The sequence below is a fragment of the Carcharhinus amblyrhynchos genome, chromosome 6 (assembly GCF_965287045.1).
Source record: "Carcharhinus amblyrhynchos chromosome 6, sCarAmb.v2.hapA, whole genome shotgun sequence".
NCBI lineage: Eukaryota > Metazoa > Chordata > Chondrichthyes > Carcharhiniformes > Carcharhinidae > Carcharhinus > Carcharhinus amblyrhynchos.
The window spans coordinates 66,041,725-66,063,199 of NC_137329.1; the positions used below are offsets into that span (position 1 = coordinate 66,041,725).

At 43.1% G+C, this 21,475-nt stretch overlaps 1 protein-coding gene across 7 annotated transcripts in view; it reads right to left on the minus strand.

Moving 5' to 3' along the window:
• Positions 1 to 21,475, minus strand: part of nr1h3 (nuclear receptor subfamily 1, group H, member 3) — a 179,743-nt gene that overhangs the window by 33,407 nt on the left and 124,861 nt on the right. For all 7 annotated transcript variants that reach the window (XR_013886824.1, XM_080190556.1, XM_080190560.1 and 4 more), the window contains 2 exons: positions 9,933 to 10,138; positions 942 to 1,121 (listed from right to left, as the gene is read on the minus strand). Coding sequence is in view for 6 of the 7 variants with exons in the window: in XM_080190556.1 (XP_080046682.1) it covers positions 942 to 1,121; positions 9,933 to 10,138 (386 nt within the window). In the remaining variant the exon portion in view is untranslated. The remainder of the gene's footprint in view (positions 1 to 941; positions 1,122 to 9,932; positions 10,139 to 21,475) is intronic.

A 21,475-nucleotide genomic window follows, 5' to 3' on the forward strand; every position in this document is an offset into this window, starting at 1 on the left:
AATGAACAGCAGATGCTAGAAAATATAGAGAACCTAACGAGTTTGGGATGCGTGTGCAAAGATCCTTGAAGGCAGCAGGACAGGTAGATAAGTTGGTTAAGAAGGCAGATAGGATATTTGCCTTTATTAGCCAAGGGATAGAACGTAAGATCAGGGAGGTTATGATGGAGCCTCAGAAAACGTTCCTTAGGGCACAGCTGTGTACTATGTGCAGCTCTGGTTGCTGCACTATAGGAAGGGTGTGATTGCACTAGAAAGGGTGCAGAAGAGATTCAACAGGATGTTGCCTGGCCAAGGATGTTTCAGCTATGAAGCTATGAAAGGTGTTTCAGCTGGTTAGGCTGGGGCTGTTTTCCTTGGAGCAGAGAAGGCTGAAGGAGGGGACCTGATTGAGGTGTGCAAAGTTATGAGGGACATGGATAGGGTAGATAGGAAGAAATATTTCCCCTTTGCTGAGGGACTAATAGCCAGAGGGCATAGATTTAAGGTAAGTGACAGGAGATTTAGAGGGGATTTGAAGAAAAACCTTTTCACCTAGAGGGTGGGTGGGAAAGAGTGAAGAAAGGTTGGGAGATGCAGGAACCCTCTGCATATAAGGGGCACTTAGATGAGACTCAAAACACCTAGCATACAGTCAATGGACCAAGTGCTGGAAATGGGTTTAGAATAGATAGATGCTTGATGACTGACGCAGATGCAATGGGCTGAAGGGGCTTTGTGCTGTAAAACTGTATGATTCTATGATTGGCAGGCAGCTGCCTGTTAATCCCAACAAAGTTTTCCTTTGAATGTTCAGTGATATTCTGGGTGTGATTGGATGCATGAAGGATATTTGCAAACTGAAGTATTTTAGGAATCCTGCACAAATCTGGACATTGCTTAGTAAAGTACTAACATTTTGTTCAAGCCCCAAGCAGCGTATGCTGGAGTTGGAATCCTACCTCAATGGTGGAAGTCTTGAGCAATGCAATCTGATCTTCACGGGTGAGATCCAGGAACCCTGGCACCTGTTTTGCAAAGTCAACTATTTCCTGAACGGAGATGATCGCCAGTTCAGTGAAGTGTGCAAATCTCTGCTGCCTCATCTCTCGATTGTGTGAATCGACACTCTGTGGCCATGGCTATGGGAGAAAGATTGTCAAAAACGCTGATCCATCAATGGGACAAAGAACATAAGCTAATGAACCCATCAACAGGATAAAGGATGTACGATATGGGTTTAAAGTTTTTAAGACCATGAGACATAGGAGCAGAATTAAGCCACTGAGCCCATCGAGTCTGCTCCACCATTCAATCATGACAGATATTTTTCTCATCCCCATTCTCCTGTCTTTTCCCCTGACTTCCTTATTAATCAAGAACCTGTCTATCTCTGTCTTAAAGACACCCAATGACTTGGCCTCCACAGCCTTCTGTGGCAAAGAGTTCCACAGATTCACTTGGAAAAGGACAAATTAAAATCATACATAAAAATACTCAACGGAAAGAAGTTCACTTTCAATGAGTTGAAAAGGAGTCTGTATAATCCGAGATTGACAGATTGAACAGTGAATGAACACTGAACGATCAAATCCCTGCAGTGCAGAGAAAGGCCATTCAGCCCACTGAGTCTGCATCAACTTTCTGAAAGACGGCACACAAACACTCACTCACTCACTCAAAGGGGCTATTTAGCATGGCCAATCCATCTAACACATCTTCAAACTGTGGGAGGAAACCAGAGCACCCAGAGGAAACCCACCCAGACATGGGGAGAACGCACAATCTCCACACAGTCACCCAAGGCCAGAATTGAACCTGGGTCCCTGGCACTGTGAGACAGCAGTGCTGACCACTGTTCCACCATAGGAGCATTTCAAGGAGAAGAAACAGAAAGAAAGGGAATCGGAGGATAGAGCTCTCTGGATCACTATTACAAAGAAAGAGAAATGCGAGGATAACTGTCAGTGTTAATAATTGTGTCAAGAATCAAGCTGAAGATTTGGAATGAACACTGCCATCCAACCACCAACCATGCCCCACCACCCCCCCTCCCCCTGCCAACCCCGTGCCCCGAGAGGAGATCTGAAAAGGATTTAAGACAGAGAATGATAATGGGTGGTATTTCACATTTTTTGTCTAATGGTCGAACTTGAAAGTGGGAGAGTTTCAGATCTGTCTTTTGGGCACGTTTTCAGGCCTCCCCCCTCCCTACACCCCCACCAAATGCACCCGAAACCTGCAGCTCTGATCGGAGCCTCCATCTGCACATGTATAAAATAAAGTAATGCTGTTCCACTGACACATCCCTTCCAGGCTGTATAATGCCTTTCCCTGGCCCCCACGGATATTGGACCCCCCCGCAACATTACTGACCCACTCAGCACCCCCCACTCCTGCCATCCAGACATACTGTGGCCCACCCTCTCCCCACCCATTCCACCCTCCCAGACCCATGTGCTCATGGCCCCCATCTCCCCATAGCTCCAATGGCTGTCTGACACCTCCCTCTCTCTCCTCTGCCCCAAATTCAAAATAGAGGCACAGATCCCAGTCCCCATCGCCCCATCAGCACATCTGCAAGTGATCTGTCCTAACAAGGGGCAGCTCCATAAAAACCCCAAGAATGGACAGACAGGCAGGCAGTGCAGGAAAATAATGGCAAAGAAGCCAGTGCTCAGATTCACAGAGGGTGACTTCAGCAGGTTGCTAGATGCTGCAGAGGCAAGCATCTTCCCCCCAGCAGAATGTAGACCCTGGGGAGGTGACAGCATAGCGGCCAGTTAGGGCTATGGCACTGGCTCCCAGAACAGGGAAGTAGTGTCGCAAAAAGGACAATGATCTCATCTGAGCAGCAAGGGTGATTGCTTAACCCCATCTACCATTTTCCCCTATATCACGCCCAGAACCCCCCGCCCCCAGCATCCTGCATGCTTCCAGCCCCTGGCCCCCAAGTACCTCCTCCCCTTAACAACCCCCCCCCCCCCCGCCCCGCCCCCAGCCCTCCCAAAGAGTATCACTGCACTTGTCCTCTGAGGGCCACTCCTGATACTCTGCAGGAATCATGCCAACATTCCTTTTGTGGCTCCTTCTGTCCCAACAGGAGAAGAATGCCCATAACACTCATGAGAGGGTGAAGACAGGGAATGGTGAGCCTGACCTCCGGGTCTTTACCCCTTTTGAGGAGTGGGCATTGGAGCTGTCCAGAGAGGAGGACATCCGAACTGTCTGTGACAGCATGGTTGGGCTAGAATTGAGAAGCGAACACCAGTCAATCCTCCACTCAATTTGAGTAAATTCCTAGGCAGCATAAGTTTAAGGTGTGAGGGGCAGGGTTTAAAGGAGATGTACGAGCCATGTTAATTTACACAGAGGGTGGTGGGTGACAGGAACTTGACAGGAAGCAGATACGATCGTGACTTTCAAGGGTTGTCTTGACAAATACGTGAATGGGATGGGAATAGAGACAAATGGTCCCTGGAAGGGTAGGGGATTACAATTCGGATGGACAGCCTGGTCGCTGCAGAATTGGAGGGCTGAAGCACCTGTTCCTGTGATGTAGTTTTTTTTGCTCCTTGTTCTCCGTTCAGTGGAGAACTGTCAAGCAACATTCTGGCATCCTAGATTCCTCTCCCTCCCTTGCACTTAACCTTCTATCACAGCACAGTACAGGCCCTTCAGCCCTCAATGTTGTGCCGAGCTATGTCCGAACCCAAGATCAAGCTACCCCATTTCTTATTATTCTGGTGTGCTCCATGTGCCTATCCAATGGCCACTTGAAAGTTTCTAAAGTGTCCGACTCCACTATCACAGCAGACAGTGTATTCCACACCCCAACCACTCTCTGAGTAAAGAATCTACCTCAAACATCCCTCCTATATCTCCCACTATGAACCTTATAGTTATGCCCCTTAGTAACAACTACATCCACCTGAGAAAATAGTCTCTGAATATCCACTCTATCTATCCCCCTCATCATCTTATAAACTTCTTTTAAGTCGCCTCTCATCCTCTTCCGCTCCAAAGAGAAAAGGCCCAGTGCCCTCAACCTTTCCTCATAAGACCTACCCTCCAAACCAGGCAGCATCCTGGTAACTCTCGTCTGCACTCTCTCCAATGCTTCCACATCCTTCTTATAGTAAAGTGACAAGAACTACATACAAAATTCCAAATATGGTCTCACCAACGCCAGGTATAGTTGCAGCATAACCCCACGACTCTTAAACTCAAACCCCATGTTAATAAACACACACACAATAAACCTTCTTCACAGCTCTATCCACTTGAGTGGCAACCTTCAGAGATCTGTGGATATGAACCTCAAGATCACTCTGTTCCTCCACATTCTTCAGAACCCTGCCATTGACCCTGTAATCCGCATTCAAGTTTGTCCTACCAAAATGAATCACCTCACACTTATCAGGGTTAAACTCCACCTGCCACTTTTCAGCCCAGCTCTTTGCAGCCTACAACAGCCCTCCACCTTATCCACTACTCCACCAATCTTGGTGTCATTAGCAAATTTACTAACTAAATTTAAGAAGGCATACGGTGTATTGGCGTTTATTGGTAGGGGGATTGAATTTAGGAGTCGCAGCGTCATGATGCAACTGTACACAACTCTGGTGCGGCCGCACTTGGAGTATTGTGCGCAGTTCTGGTCCCCACATTACAGGAAGGATGTGGAGGCTTTGGAGAGGGTGCAGAGGAGGTTTACCAGGATGTTGCCTGGTATGGAGGGGAGATCCTATGAGGAGAGACTGAGATTTGGGGTTGTTTTCGCTGGAAAGAAGGCGGCTAAGAGGGGACCTTATTGAAACATATAAGATGATTAGAGGTTTAGACAGGGTAGATAGTGATAGCCTTTTTCCTAGGATGGAGAAAGCTAGCACGAGGGGGCACGACTTTAAATTAAGGGGGGGTAGTTATAGGACTGATGTCAGGGGTAGGTTCTTTACCCAGAGGGTGGTGAGGGACTGGAATGCCCTGCCAGCTGCAGTTGTAAATGCGCCTAGTTTGGGGGCGTTTAAGAGATCTGTGGATAGGTTTATGGACGAAATGGGATTGGTTTAGATTAGTGGGTTAGTGTTTTTTTTTAAAAAGCTGGTCGGCGCAACATCGTGGGCCGAAGGGCCTGTTCTGCGCTGTAATGTTCTATCTATCTATAACCCACCCTTCAGTCCCCTCTTCCAAGTCATTGATAAAAGTCACAAGTGGAGAGGGTCTCATGGATACATCCCAGACACTTGGAAGTAGACCAGGGTCCTCAAGCTCCAGGGCCTCCAGAGGATGCCCACGAAGCACATCACAGGCCATAGGGTGAGATAGGTAGAGTCACTGAGGAGTCACTGAGACGTAGTGGTAGGCCATGTAAGGTTAGGAAGTTGTAATTGCAGTAAGATGACACGGGTGAAGGGCTGTGCTAGTTAGATGGATTTTTAAGCAGCTTAACATTTTCCATTCACACATTTTTATGTCAGCACTTAATATTTAAACACTTTTATTGTAAACAATAAATGCTTTTTCCACCACTCACCATTGACTATTTTGTCTCAGGTTTGCGTTGAACAGGAATGCTCTTACCCTGACGATTGCCGGAGGGATCCTTCATGTTGATGTCAGTTGGGGAGGCCCCTCAATGCTGTGTCACTGATAAAATGAAGCCATTGGTTCCCCAGAACCCACGAGCAACTCCATCCCCTCCCCCACCCCATGTGTGGGGATTTACAGATCCCTCACTCACTACACAGAGGTGAGCCCAGGTGCCAGTGTGCATACGGAGCTCAGGTAAGAGTCAGACAAGTTTGCAGTAGGGCATCATCATAATGGTGCTTAGCGAGTTGCCATCACCCTTCTGCCTGCCAAAGAAACTTGCTAACCCAGTGACCACAGTTCGGTAAATTTTAAGGTACTGGATGGATAAAGATAAGTGCAGTGCTCAAGTGAAAGTGCTAAATTGGGGAAAGGCTAATTACAACAATATTAGGTAGGAACTGCAGAATGAAGATTGGGGGCAGATGTTTGAGGGCAAATCAACATCTGGCACGTGGGAGGTTTTCAAGTGGAAGTTGATAGGAATTCAGGACTGACACATTCCTGTGAGGATGAAGGATAAAAATGGCAAGTTTCAGGAACTTTGGATAACGAAAGATATTGTGAGTCTAGTCAAAGAGAAAAAAGGAAGCATTTGTCAAGGTTAAGAGGCTGGAAACACATGAAGCAAGTGGAATACAAGGAAAACTTAAGCAAGGAGTAAGGAGGGCTAAAAAGGGTCAGAAAAAATCATTGGCCAGCAGGATTAAGGAAAATCCCAAGGCTTTTTATGCATATATAATGAACAAGAGGGTAGCCAGGGACAGGGTTGGTCTACTTAAGGACAGGGAAGGGAATCAATGCGTGGAGCTAGAGGAAATGGGTGAGATATTAAGTGAGTGCTTTGTATCAGTATTCACTAAAGAGAAGGACTTGATGGATGATAAGTCTAGTTGGGTCATGTTGAGATCAAAAAGGATGAGGCATTGGGTTCTTAAGAAACATTAAGGTAGACAAGTCTCCAGGGCCTGATGGGATATACCCCAGAATACTGAGAGGCAAGGGAGGAAATTACTGGGGCCTTGACAGAAATCTTTGTATCCTCATTGTCTATAGGAGAGGTACTAGAGGATTGGAGAACAGATAATGTTGTTCCTTTGTTTAAGAAGGGTAGCAAGGGTAATCTAGATAATTACAGGCCGGTGAGCCTTACGGCAGTGGGAGGGGAATTATTGGAGAGGATTCTTTGAGACAGCATTTACTCCCATTTGGAAATAAGTGGACATATTAGCGAGGGGTAACATGGTTTTGTGAAAGGGAAGTCGTGTCTCACTAACTTGATTGAGTTTTTTGAGGACGTGACAAAAATGATTGATGAGGGTACGGCAGTGGATGTTGTCTACATGGATTTCAATAAGGTTTCTGACAAGATCCCTCATGGCAATCTGTGCAGAAGGTGAAGTTGCACAGGATCAGAGGTGAGCTAACAAGGTAGATATAGAACTGACTCGGTCAAAGAAGACAGAGGGTAGCAGTGGAAGAGTACGTTTCTGAATGGAGGGTTGTGATAAATGGTGTTCATCAGGGATCAGTGCTAAAGGTTGGTGAATTGTGGATAGTGATGAGAACCATCAGAGGATACAGCAGGATAAAGATCGGTTGGTGACTTGGTCGGAGCGATGGCAGATGGAGTTTAATCTGGACAAATATGAGGTAATGCATTTTGGAAGATTAATACAGATAAGAAATATATAGTAAATGGCAGAACCCTTAAGAGTATTGATAGGCAGAGGGATCTGGATGTATTGGTACACAGACCTCTAAACGTGGCAATGCTGGGGGAGAAGGATATGGCATTGGGTTTAAAGAGTGGCAAGTCATGCTGCAACTTTATGGAACCTTAGTTGGGCTGCACTTGGCATATAGTGTTCAATTCTGGTCGCCACACTACCAGAAGGATGTGGAGGCTTTGGAGAGGGTACAGAAAAGATTTACCAGGATGTTGCCTGGTATGGAGGGCATTAGCTATGAGGAGACATTGGAGAAACCTGGTTGTCCTCACAGGAATGACAGAGGTTGAGGGGCAACCTGATAGAAGCCTACAAGATTATGAGGGGCATGGACAGAGTGGAAAGTCAGAAGCTTTTGCCCAGGATGGAAGAGTCAGTTACTCAAGGCTTTAGTTTAAGGTGCAAGGGGCAAGGTTTAAAGGAGATGCATGAGGTTTTTTTTACACAGAGGGTGGTGGATGCCTGGAACTCACTTCCAGGAGAAGTAGTAGAAGTAAATACAATAATGACTGTAAAGAGGTGTCTTGACAAGCACATGAATAACATGGGAATAGAGAGGTATGGTCCCTGGAAGGGTAGGGGGGTTTTAGTTCAGTCAGGCAGCATGGTCGGTGCAGGCTTGGGGGGCAGAAAGGCCTATTCCCATGTTGCAATTTTCTTTGTTCTTTTGTTATTTGTAAACATAATAAAAGGGTAATCAAAAGAAGGAGAGTACTCAAGCCAGATTGTCCTGTGGAGACAAAGGGCATGGCATATCAAATAGCTGCTTTCTACCTGGCAGCTGTGGCTCAGTTCATAGAAATCTTGCCTCAGATTCCTGAACTATTGATTTTTCCATCATCCCTCCACCCTCCAATCAACTTCCAACACATTCATTAGAAGAGCCAACTCCCATCAGTGTTAAGAAACACCTACACCAAGAACTTTGTCATATTAAGCCTACACTTGAACTAAATGGATCCCCTCCACACAAGACTAAGTACAGGCCCACCAGTTACAAATTCTATATCAATGCCTTCTATTAAGAAAAACAGTCAGCCTCCATATCAAATCGGTTCCACCTTGCAGAGATTACAACATGTATTCATGTCAGCGGAGGTAGAAAACTGAAAAAAGTTATCTGTGAAGCTTCTCCCCACTTCTCAAATCCACAAAACTATTTTACACAAAATCAGAAATTTGGAGCACACCCTGCCACTGCACACATGATTCTCCATTTTAAAATTTAACATATGCCACTGAATCAGTCATTTCTGGGATATTGTTCTCCCCGTCAACCTGAATCACTGATCAATTTTGCTTCCTGACCTCAGCTTGTCTGCTCATTTAAAATGTCTTTAAGATAAAATCATCCCGTGACAGCAAGTATTCCAATGTTTCTTCTAAGACACCAACAACAATCCTGTCTCTGATTAGTTCATCTTTTAAGCTGCGAACTTCACAGCTCCCTGCATATCTATACATCATTTATAAACAGATCAATATTTAACCTTGTTGGGCACACTTCTTAAGTTTGGCCTAACTGGTAATTTTTCTCACAATGAAGTAGGCATCAAGGACTTTCCTGATTTGATTGTATATAGCTTTTTCTTTGTTGATCACATGCCTGACTTTGATATTGTCTGTGCAGACAACTGTTACACACAACAGCATACTGAACTGCCTGCTGTTCAGCTTCACCAAAGGTACTATAGCTGGCAAATTTTCAGCACCAATTCAGACACTCTAATGCCTGGGCCTGGTACCTGCTTGAAGTTTTCCAGCAATGGCAGAGACGTATGATGGGGACCATACGTGATCCCCGCTGGTGGGAGAAATATTAGCAAATCCTGATGACACCATCCCGGGCTTGCTAATGACATGGAAATGACAACTTCCATATTGTAATCAGACTTGAGCAGAATCCTGGCGCGAGGCTGATTAGGCTTAAAAAAAGAGTAGGCCTGGGAAAGCCACAACTGGCATCCCACTATAGGCTCCCCACTGATATTTCCTGGCCTGCTGCGCTACTCGATCAGTGCAGCAGACTGGGAAAAATGTACCCAAGGTTTGGGAAGACAATGAAAATGGTATTTTAGTTGTTCAATAATTTAAGGCAGATGCTGTACAATGGGTTCATTGAATGTAGTGTTTACCTGTTGACTACAATGTGCATAAGTGTTCATTCTGGGACAATGTGCATCCTTTGAAAAGTGAGAGTGAGAACAGTGTGAGTGAGTGATATTGCTGACTTGAAACAAATGCTGGAGAGCAAGGAAATCTCTGAATCAGTGGATACAAGCTATCATTTGTTTGATTATTCACAAAGAAATAAATAGAAGAAAATGTTCTAAGTTCATAATGTAATATTTTATACAGAATATAGAAATTTTTAATTTTAATTAGTTTTAAATGTTAGTTGTATATATAAACTCTTTATTTAAAAAGAAAGCATGGAATCTGTATATTAATAGTGTTTAATTGGAGTTTCACGCAAGACCTTCTAAATAGAAACTTTAAGTTTTATTGTGGGGTTAAGACGTTATGCTTGTAATGTGTAATTGTGTAAACGAATGCATATAAATATATGTAAAGATTCATTCCCATGACCAACTGACCCTAAACTATAATATACATGGCCCGAACACTTACTGTCACTTTCAATCGGTCACTCAATGAACGCTTGTTACACTGTTGCTGAGCAGCAACCAATTTTCTGATCATCTCAAGTTGTGTCACATTGAGTTTTGGAGTTTCCCAGCTAGACAGGGTGCATGAGGTCACCCTCACAGTCCTGGTCACCTCTTCCTCCAGCTTCTTCATCTTCTTTAGTCGAATCTGTTCCTCTGAGAGGACACCTATAAAACAGTTTGGTTTTAGCAGAGAATCACACAGAACAAAGGACAATCTCTGAGTAATCTCAGCACAGTCACACAGCACTGTACCTGCAGTCACTTTTTAATCTCAGCACAGTCACACAGCACTGTACCTACAGTCACTCTTTAATCTCAGCACAGTCACACAGCACTGTACCTACAGTCACTTTTTAATCTCAGCACAGTCACACAGCACTGTACCTACAGTCACTTTTTAATCTCAGCACAGTCACACAGCACTGTAACTACAGTCACTCTTCAATCTCAGCACAGTCACACAGCACTGTACCTACGGTCATTTTTAATCTCAGCACAGTCACACAGCACTGTACCTGTAGTCACTGTTTAATCTCAGTACAGTCACACAGCACTGTATGAACAGTCAGTTTTTAATCTCAGCACAGTCACACAGCACTGTACCTACAGTCACTTTTTAATCTAGTCGCAGTCACTAAGGAAATAAAGGAGAGTATCAAATTAAAAACCAGTGCATATAGAGTGGCCAAAATTAGTGCGGAACTAAAAGATTGGGAAAACTTTAAAAAACAACAAAGAACTATTAAGAAAGCAATAAAGAAAGGAAAGATAGATTAGGAAAGTAAACTACCACAAAATATAAAAACTGATAGTAAAAGTTTTTACAAATATATAAAACGGAAAAGAGTGGCTAAAGTAAATGTTGGTCCCTTAGATGATGAGAAGGGGAATTTAATACTGGCAAACGAGGAAATGGCCAAGGCCTTAAACAAGTGTTCTGTGTCGGTCTTCACAACGGAGGACACAAATAGCGTACTAATAATTGACGGTCATGGGATTGTAGGAGGTGAAGACCTTAAAACGACCGCTATTACTAAAGAGGTAGTGCTGGGTAGGCTAATGGGACTAAAGGTAGACAAGTCCCTGGGTCCAGATGGAATGCGTCCCAGGGAACTAAAAGAAACGGCAGAAGTAATGGCAAATGCATTAGTTGAAATTTATCAAAATTCGTTGGATTCTGGGGAGGTGCCAGCTGATTGGAAAACAGCTAATGTAACGCCACTGTTTAAAAAGGGAGATAGACAAAAGGTGGGTAACTACAGGCCGGTTAGCTTAACGTCCGTAGTTGGGAAAATGTTAGAATCCATCATTAAAGAAGAAATAGCAGGACACCTGGAAAAGAATGGTTCGATCAAGCAGGCGCAGCACGGATTCATGAAGGGAAAGTCGTGTTTGATGAATTTATTGGAATTTTATGACGGTATAATGAATGCAGTTGACAGAGGGGAACCAGTGGATGCAGTGTATTTAGATTTCCAGAAGGCATTCGATAAGGTGTCTCACAAGAGGTTGCTGCATAAGATAAAGGTAGACGGAGTTGGGGGTAAAGTGTTAGTGTGGATTAAGGATTGGCTATCTAATAGAAAGCAGAGAGTCGGAATAAATGGGTGCTTTTCTGGTTGGCAATCAGTGACTAGTGGTGTGCCGCAGGGATCGGTGCTGAGGCCTCAACTGTTTACCATATACATAGATGATCTGGAGGAGGGGAATGAGTGTAGGGTAACAAAGTTTGCAGATAAGACAAAGATGAGTGGGAAAGCAAATTGCATGGAGAACAGAGAAAGTCTGCAGAGAGATTTGGATAGGTTAAGTGAGTGGGCAAGGATCTGGCAGATGGAGTATAACATTGGCAAGTGTGAGTTTATCCACTTTGGAAGGAATAATAGTAAAATGGACTATTATTTAAATGGTGAAAAATTACAACATGCTACTGTGCAGAGAGACCGGGGGGTCCTTGTGCATGAATCACAAAAATTCCGTTTACAGGTGCAGCAGGTGATCAAAAAGGCAAATGGAATGTTGGCTATTATTGTGAGAGGGATGGAGTATAAAGGCAGGGAGGTCTTGCTGCGACTGTACAAGGCAGCAACTGGGGTACTGTGTAAAATTTTGGTCCTCTTATTTAAGAAAGGATATATTAGCTTTGGAAGGGGTGCAGAGAAGGTTCATCAGGTTGATTCCGGAGGTGAGGGGGTTAGCTTTTGAGGAGAGATTGAGTAGACTGGGCCTGTACTCATTGGAGTTTAGAAGGCTGAGGATCGATCTTATAGAGACATATAAGATAATGCAGGGGCTAGACAGGGTAGAAGTAGCGAGGTTATTTCCACTTAGAATGGAAACAAGAACTAGAGGGTATAGCCTCAAAATAAGGGGGAGTCAATTTAGAACAGAATTGAGGAGGAACTTCTTCTCCAGAGGGTAGTGAATCTTTGGAATTCTCTGCCCAATGAAGCAGTGGAGGCTACCTCGTTAAATGTGTTTATGTCACAGATAGATACATTTTTAAGCAATAAGGGGATTAAGGGTTATGGGGAACAGGCAGGTAAGTGGAACTGAACCACTATCAGATCAGCCAGTATCTTACTGAATGACGGAGCAGGCTTGAGGGGCTAGATGGCCTTCTCCTGCTCCTATTTCTTATGTTCTTATGTTTATTTTCTCACACAGCACTTTACTTGCAGGCCCTCTTCCATCTCAGCACAGTTGCACAGTTTTGTACCTGCAGTCACTCTTTAATCTAGACCCTGTCACTCCGCATTGTACCTGCAGTCACTCTTTAATTTCAGCACAATCACACAGCACTGTACCTTCAGGCACTCTTCCATTTCAGCACAGTTACATAGCTTTGTACCTGCAGTCACTCTTTAATCTAGGCATAGTCACACTGCACTGTACCTACAGTCACGCTTTATCCAGGCACAGTCACACAGCACTGTACCTGCAGTCACTCTTTAATCTCATCACACTCACAGAGCACTGGACTTGCAGTCACTCTTTAATCTAGGCACAGTCACACAGCACTGTACCTGTAGTCACTCTTTAATCTAGTCTCAGTCACACAGTCACTCTTTATCTAGCACAGTTACAGAAACTGAATGACGGAATGACAGAAACTGTAACTGCAGTCACTGTTTCATCTCGGCAGTCACAGTGCTCTGTACCTGCAGTCAGTCTTTAATCTCAGCACAGTCACAGAGCACTGTACCTGCAGTCAGTCTTTAATCTAGGCACAGTCACTCAGCACTGTACCTGCAGTCACTCTCTAATATGGCACAGTTACACAGCTCCATGCCTACATCACTTTTTAATCTCACGCAGCACTGTCCCTACAACCATTCTTAAATCTTCACATTAAACACACTAAATCAAACATGCACACACATCAAATGGACGCACAGACTCACTAAACACACTCACAGATGCATACTTGCACACACATACACACCATTTCACATTTAGTTAGATGGTAAGAAAGTATGGTCTGAAACTAATATGCTAAAATCAAATAAAGGTATGAAGACTAGTTGGTTGAAGTGGACTGGAAAAATAAGTTAAGCAGTGGCAGACACTTAATTTAAGTAGATGTTTCAAAATGTCTCAACGTAGATATATTCTACTGTAAGAGAGAGAATCTATGAGAAGGATGATCCTGCATGTTTAATAAAAGAATAAGATCAAACTGAAAGAAAAGACAGACAATGTTGCAAAGATAAACTTGGGATAAATTTGAAACCAGAAAAAGATGATTTTTAAAAATACGAGAGAAATTAGAGAGTAAGAGCAAACCAGAAACAAATATAAAAGCAGACAGTAAGAACTTCTGTGAGTATATAAAAAAGGAAGAGAGTAGCTAAAGTAAAAGTTGGATCCTTAAAGGTGAGACTCAGGAACTAATAATGAGAAACAAGAAAAATAGCAGAGGCTTCGATCAAGTATTTTGCATCTGTCTTCACATTAGAAGAAAAAGCATTTTTAAGAGTAGTAGAAAATCAAGGTGAAGAAAGGAACTTAAAATAGTCTCTTGCAGCTATTCATACCAGATGTCATGTCCATCTGTCAAAATATGAACTGGAATTTTACCACCTCACCTGCCACAAGAATCGTAGCGGGCAAAGGGTGGACTATGGGAAGGTCCATTGACCTTGGGTAGGATTTTACAGTTTTGAGACGATCAAGGCCGTAAAATCCCACCCATTGAATAAATTTTGGTGGAGATAACAAATAATCACAAGAGGTTATAAACTATTCCCACCAAACAGTACCTATATTGAAGGAAACACAAATCAAGAAAAAAGTGCGGCTCATAAGAAAGGCATTTAGACATAGTCATGGATAATAAAGTAGGAACATTGAATGATTTCGCATCTACTATAGCTCATCTGCAAACACTCCATGGGGTATCCATCATCAACCATGCCTCGGTTTGTCCCTCTTTTGCCGCCTTCAGCAAAGGAGATCTCTGTAAATTTTTAGCTGTGATCCAGTATCTGAAATACTGAATCAAATTTTATTACTAGGGAAAGGTTACTAAAACTAATGGGCCTAATTAATAGTGACTAGTCTTCTGGACCTGATTTTAAAAAATGAACTCAAGGGATGCAGGCTTCACTGGCATGGTAGCAAAGTGGTTAGCACTGCTCCATCACAGTGCAAGGGACCTGGCTTGGGTCACTGTATGTGTGGAGTTTGCATGTTCTCCCTGTGTCTGCATGGGTTTCCTACGGGTGCTCTGGTTTCCTCCAATAGTCTGAAAGATGTGCTGGTTAGGAGCATCAGGATAGTTAAATCTCCGGGACCTGATATCACAGGACATTGTGGGAGATTAAGGAAGAAATTGTGGGTCCCCGAGCAGAGATACTTGAATCGACAGCCACAAGATGAGCTGCTTGAAGATTGGAGGATAGCAAATGTTGTGCCTTCGTTTAAGCAGAACTACACGGCAAAACCTATAGGCTGGTGAGCCTAACATTTGTTGTGGGTAAGTTGTTAGAAAGTATTCTGAGAGACAGGGTCTATAGGCATTTAGAGAAGCAAGGACTGATTAGGGACAGTCAGCATGGCTTTGTGAGTGGAAAATTATGTCTCATAAATTTGACTGAGTTTTTTGAAGGGGTAATCAAGAAGGTAGATGAGGACATTTTTTACATGGACTTTAGCAAGGCCTTTGACAAGGTGTACTGCACGGTAGATTGTTGCACAGGATCCAGAGTGAAGTAGCCAATTGGCTTGATGACAGAAGACAGAGAGTGATTATAGGGGGTTGTTTTTCAAACTGGAGGCCTGTGATGAGCAGTGTGCCTCAGGGATAGGTGCTGGGTCTCCTGTTATTTGTCATTTACATTAATGATTTGGATGAGAATTTAGGAAACATTGTTAATAAGTTTGCAGATGACATCAAGATTGGCAGCATAGTGGGCAGTGAAGAAGGTTATCTAGGATTACAATGGGATCTTGATCAAATAGTCCATTGGGCTGATGAATGGCAGATGGAATTTAATTTAGATGAATGTATGCTGATGCATTTTGGTAGACTGAATCAAAGCAGGACTTACTCAGTTAATGGTAAAGCATTGGAAAGAGTTATAGAACAAAGAGATCTAGGGTTACAGGTTCATAGCTCCTTGAAAGTGGAGTCACAGATGGACAGGGTGGAGAAGACGGCATTTAGCATGCTTGGTTTCACTGAATACAGGAGTTAGGATGTCTTGTTGAAGTTATACAAGACATTGGTAAGGCCACACTTGGAATACTGTGTACAGTTTGGGTCACCCTATTATAGAAAGGCTATTATTAAACTAGAAAGAGTGCATAAAGGACTTAATAGGATGCTACTGGGGCTTGATGGCTTGCGTTATAAGGAGAGGCTGGATAGGCTGGGACTTTTTTTCTCTGGAGCACAGGAGGCTTAGGTCTTATAGAGGTCCATAAAATAATCAGGGGCATAGATGAGGTAGATCATCAACATCTTTTCCCAAAGGTTGAGAAGTCTAAAACTGGAGAACATAAACTGAGAGGGGAGAGATAGAAAAGGGTCCAGAGGGCTAATTTTTTCACATAGAGGGTGGTGAGTGTCTGAAATGAGCTGCCAGTGGTCGCGGTAGAAGTGGGTACAATTTTGTCTTCTAAAAAGCATTTGGACAGTTACATGGGTAAGATGGGTATGGAGGGATATGGGCCAAACACGGGCAATTGGGAACAGCTTAGTGGTAAAAACTGGGCGGCATGGACTAGTAAGGGAGGAGAGATCTATTTCCATGCCGTAAACCTTTCTGACTTTATGACATTAGGGAAGGATGTGAAGGCATTAAAGAGGGTGCAGAAAGATTCACAAAAAAGGTTCCATGATAAGGGACTTCAGTTATGTGCACAGATTTAAGAATCTTGGACTCTTCTCCTCAGAGAAGATGGGATGGGATTTTCTGGCTCTTCCCCACCAGCTGTAGGCAGCACCTGCAGTAGCCAGCAGTAGGACGGATGGGTCATGTAGAATATGGGAAGATTCCACCAGCTGTCAATGGCGAGCCTCCTTTGCCACCAGAAAACATTCTGCAGGGGTCACCTTCAGTGGAAACAGAAAATCCCACTAGCAGAAAGGGCTGAAAAACCCCACCCTGTTTTCAAAAATCCCAGCCAGGATTTCACAGAGGTTTTCAAAATCATGGGCAGTCAGGACAGAATATGTAGGGAGGAACTGTTCCCACCGTGGGAAGGTTTAAGAGGCAGACAGCGCCCATTTAAGACAGTTAGACAAATAATCAATGGTGAAGTGAAGATAAGTTATTTCACCCAGCACATACTTAGGGATCTGCAATGTGCTGTCTGAGAGTAGTGCCAGCTTTCAAAGAGAATCAAAAATTTGCAAGACGGTGCCATAGTGCACTGCTGCCTTACAGCGCCAGGGATCCAGGTTTGATTCCCACCTTGGGTCACCTTTTGTGTGGAGTTTGCATGTTCTCCCCTCAACTGCATGGGTTTCCTCTGAGTGCTCTGGTTTCCTCCAACAGTCTGAAAAACATGCTACTTAGATGCATTGACCTGAACCAGAAAGTGGCGACTTGTGGAATTTCAGATGAACTTCATTGCAGTGTTAATGTAAGTCTTACCTGTGACTATTAAATAAACTTTAAAGGTGAGGGAATGGGATTAGCTAAATTGCTCTTGCAGAGAGCTAGGACAGACATGATTGGTTATAGCACAGAAGAAAACCATTTAGCATTTCCATATTTGCTTCCTTCTAATTCTTGGGGATTATTCTAGAACCTGACAAGTTCTGGAAGATCAAAACCAATGCATTCACTATCTCTGTGGTTACATTTTTAAAACTTAGAAGTAGGCTGCCAGGTCCAGGGGATTAGTCAGCATTTAGTTCCATTCATTTCTCCAGTAATATTTCTTTATTTATACTCATTTCTTTAATTCCATCATTATCAGGAGACCCATGGGTCCTCACTACTTCTGGAATGTTTTTGGTCTTCTGCTGTGAAAACAATAGTAAACTATTTGTTTAATTTCTCTTCATTTCCTTATTCTCCATTCTAGATTAATCTGTCTCTACCTCTAATGGGGCCATGTTTACTTTCTCTAATCTCTTCCTGTTCACACACCTACAGAAATGTTTGCTGTCTGTTTTTATGTCTCTTGCTAGTCGACTCCTATTCTCTTCTTTATATCAATTTCTTGAGTCTGCTGAATTCTAAAATCCTCCCAATTCTCAGGCTTATGACTGATTATAGCAGCATCAATTATAAACCTCGTTCTTTGACCTATCACTACCTTTAACGCCTCCTGTTCACCATAGTTAGACTAATTTTGTGGTGAATGTGAGGGAGTTCTGCCTTAAAAGAATGTTGCAAATGATATATTAATTTTTCACATGCTAGTCTATGCTGTCTACTGTCATATTTTTTAATGTAGTTTCCCAATCTACCCACTCACCCATCATACCGGCAATTTAAGATTCTATTTTTGAACTTAATTAAAATCACTTTCTATGGTAACATGGCCCCTTTAAAGAGACAACAAAATTCTATTACATTATGGTCACTTTTTCTGAGAAGTACCTTTACAGGACATTACTACGCCTTGCTGGTTCTGAGCTCCACCCAAATCAATTCAATTTTTTGATATTCCTAACTAAGAGACTTTCCATTGTCTCCAGAATGCCCTTTATTATCAGGGCCATGCCACTTGTTTTTATAGTTTCCTTTTCCCTTCAAAAGTTAAGAAGCCTGGGACCAGGTTTGCAGCATAAATTTCAGGGACAAGCCCACCTCCACTTGGTCAGCTTACCCACTTCAATTTTTTGAACAATGGCCGTTTTATTAGTATGGCAAGACTTCTGTCCACCTCCAGGGGACAGTCCTGCCTCAAAGAATTGCCAGCCAGTCGGAGGCCATTAAGATTGATAGTCATTGATGTAATAATTCCTGTTCACCATTTTGCTAAATAACAACTGCAATGTTTATTTTCATACAACTATAATACAGAGGCTTGCAGCCTCATGGCAACCAGTCAGCTTCCAGGATCGAACTTATACAGAAGCCTACACTTCTGTATGATGGTGATTTGCCCACCCTGTCAGCAGATAACCCATAAACGAAGCAAACACTACACCCACTTGCAGTACTGTGCGCAGTTCTGGTCGCCTCACTACAGGAAGGATGTGGAAGCTATTGAGAGGGTGCAGAGGAGATTTACAAGGGTGTTGCCTGGATTGGGAGGCATGCCTTATGAAGATAGGTTGAGGGAGCTAGGTCTCTTCTCCCTAGAGAGACGAAGGTTGAGAGGCGACCTGATAGAGGTTTATAAAATGTTGAGAAGTATAGATAGGGTGGATTCTCGGAGGCTATTTCCCAGGGCTGAAATGGTCGCTATGAGAGGACACAGGTTTAAGGTGCTGGGGGTCAAGTACAGAGGAGATGTTAGGGGTAAGTTTTTCACTCAGAGGGTGGTGAGTGAGTGGAATCGGCTGCTGTCGGTGGTGGTAAAGGTGAACTCGCTGGGGTCTTTTAAAAAACTTCTGGATGAGTACATGGGATTTAATGGGATTGGGAGTTATAGATAGTTCTATGGCCTGGTAGGTATGGATATGATCGGCGCAACTTGTGGGCCGAAAGGCCTGTTTGTGCTGTAATGTTCTATGTTCTATCCCTCCCCCTCTAAATTGTTTTTATACATTGATAATAATGAATAAGTATTGATAATAATTACTGAAACAAACCGTTTTGTGAGTTTATCATAACATAACCTTGGGAAGCAACATCTAACTCAAGTTGTTGATATGTGTGGTTCATATTCAACTTTGTATAAGACTGACCTCCAATCAGCTTTGCATATGAGTCTTCAGTCTTTGGGATTGAATACTAATCTAACATGACTGCCTCATTAACTGTTAATTTGTAGTCTCCAGAGACATGGACAGTCTTGTCAGGCTTTATGCCCAAGTATTGTCTTTTTAACTTACAATGGGAAGTTTGGGTGCTGCTCATTCCGCAAATTGAATTGTTTGTATTAAACCCTTTCCAATCTCTTCAATACTGCGTCTAACCTTTCTGGAAAGGCACATGATACTGCTCTTGCTCCAAAAAAGAGGGGTTGCCTACTGATCGACACAAAACTTCACCTGAAGGCCCTTTAGTTTACCTAACCCATTGCAAAAAAACATTCTCATACTTCTTCATTAACTCAGGCACTCCCCCTTCCTGTACTTGGAAGATCTCTATCCAATTTAACGCGATTACTTTGAGCCAATCATGGCCCAAAAGACTTGGTCCTTGGCCTGACACTATTATTACTGGGAGCTGAGTGGACTGCTACTGATAGCTTAAAGGTACTGTGCTAGTATCTTTTATCTTGATCGTTCTTCCTATCTGTTTTGCTGCCATACCCATCAAATTAATGGCTGGACCCCTTGTATCAAAATGTGTGTTCCCCTATTACTGTGGAAGAGGCACCCATTTCAAATCCAATCTTTAAAGGTCAACCATTTATCAAAAGCAACAATGGATGGAGGCTACCTTGCCTGCTTTCACGTTGACCAATGAGAGAATATTTAAATCCTTACTACTGGTGTTTTTCAATCCCTCTCTGTCAGGGAGATATTTGGACACTGACTGTACTGCCAAATCTAGACCCACTGGGTCTAGAATACAGGGAAAGATCAAACAGAAAAAGTGTGTAATAGGCACAAAGAACTAAGCACTGCAGATAGCTAGATGAATATAGGAAGTGCATGCACAAAGTAAAAGTGGAAATAAAGAAATCAAAGAGAGGGCATAAAAAAGATTAGCAAGTAACATTGAAGAAAATGCAAAGATGTATTACCGATATATTAATGGGAAAAGATTAGTTAAGGATAACATGGGACCTATCAGAGATAAAGAAGGGAAGTTGTGCGTAAATGCAGAGGCTGTGGGAATGTTAAATGAACCTTTTGTCTTCGTGGTTACAAAGGAAAGGGATGATGCAGATTTAATAGTCTAGATATTGTGAGATATTGAAAGGGATAATCACAAAGAAAAAGGAAGTACTCAAAGGGTTGGAATTCTTGAAAAATTAGTAAGTCGCCAAGGCCAGATGGATTGTTTCTGAGGCTGCTGAAGGAGGTCATGGAGGAGACAGCAGATGCTCTGAAGATGATTTCCCGATCCTCACTAGATACAGGGAAGTACAGAAGCACTGGAGAAATTGAAACATAGTTCTATTGTTTAAAAAGGGATCAAAGGAAATGTTAAATGCTTAGAGACAGTTAATCTTACATCAATGGTGGGAAATCCTAAGAGATAGGATTAACTGTCACATAGAAAGGCAGGGACTTGTCAGAGATGGTCAGCTGCAATGTTTATTTTCATACTACTATAATACAGAAGCTTGTAGCCTCATGGCAACCAGTCAGCTTCCAGGATCGAACTTATACAGAAGCCTACACTTCTGTATGATGGTGATTTGCCCACCCTGTCAGCAGATAACCCATAAACGAAACAAACACTACACCCACTTGCAGTACTGTGCGCAGTTCTGGTCGCCTCACTACAGGAAGGATGTGGAAGCTATTGAGAGGGTGCAGAGGAGATTTACAAGGATGTTGCCTGGATTGGGAGGCATGCCTTATGAAGATAGGTTGAGGGAGCTAGGTCTCTTCTCCCTAGAGAGACGAAGGTTGAGAGGCGACCTGATAGAGGTTTATAAAATGTTGAGAGGTATAGATAGGGTGGATTCTCGGAGGCTATTTCCCAGGGCTGAAATGGTCGCTATGAGGGGACACAGGTTTAAGGTGCTGGGGAGCAAGTACAGAGGAGATTTATTAAAGGAAGGTCTTGCTTCACAAACTTGATTGAATTCTTTGAGGAAGTGACAGGAGGGGTTGATGAGGGTAATAAAGTGGATGCTTTGTATATCGGTTTTAGCAAGGTGTTTAACAAAGCCCGACTTGGCAGGTTGGTCAAAAAAGTAAAAAGTCATGGGATACAGGATAACGTGGCAAACTGGATCAAAAATTGGCTT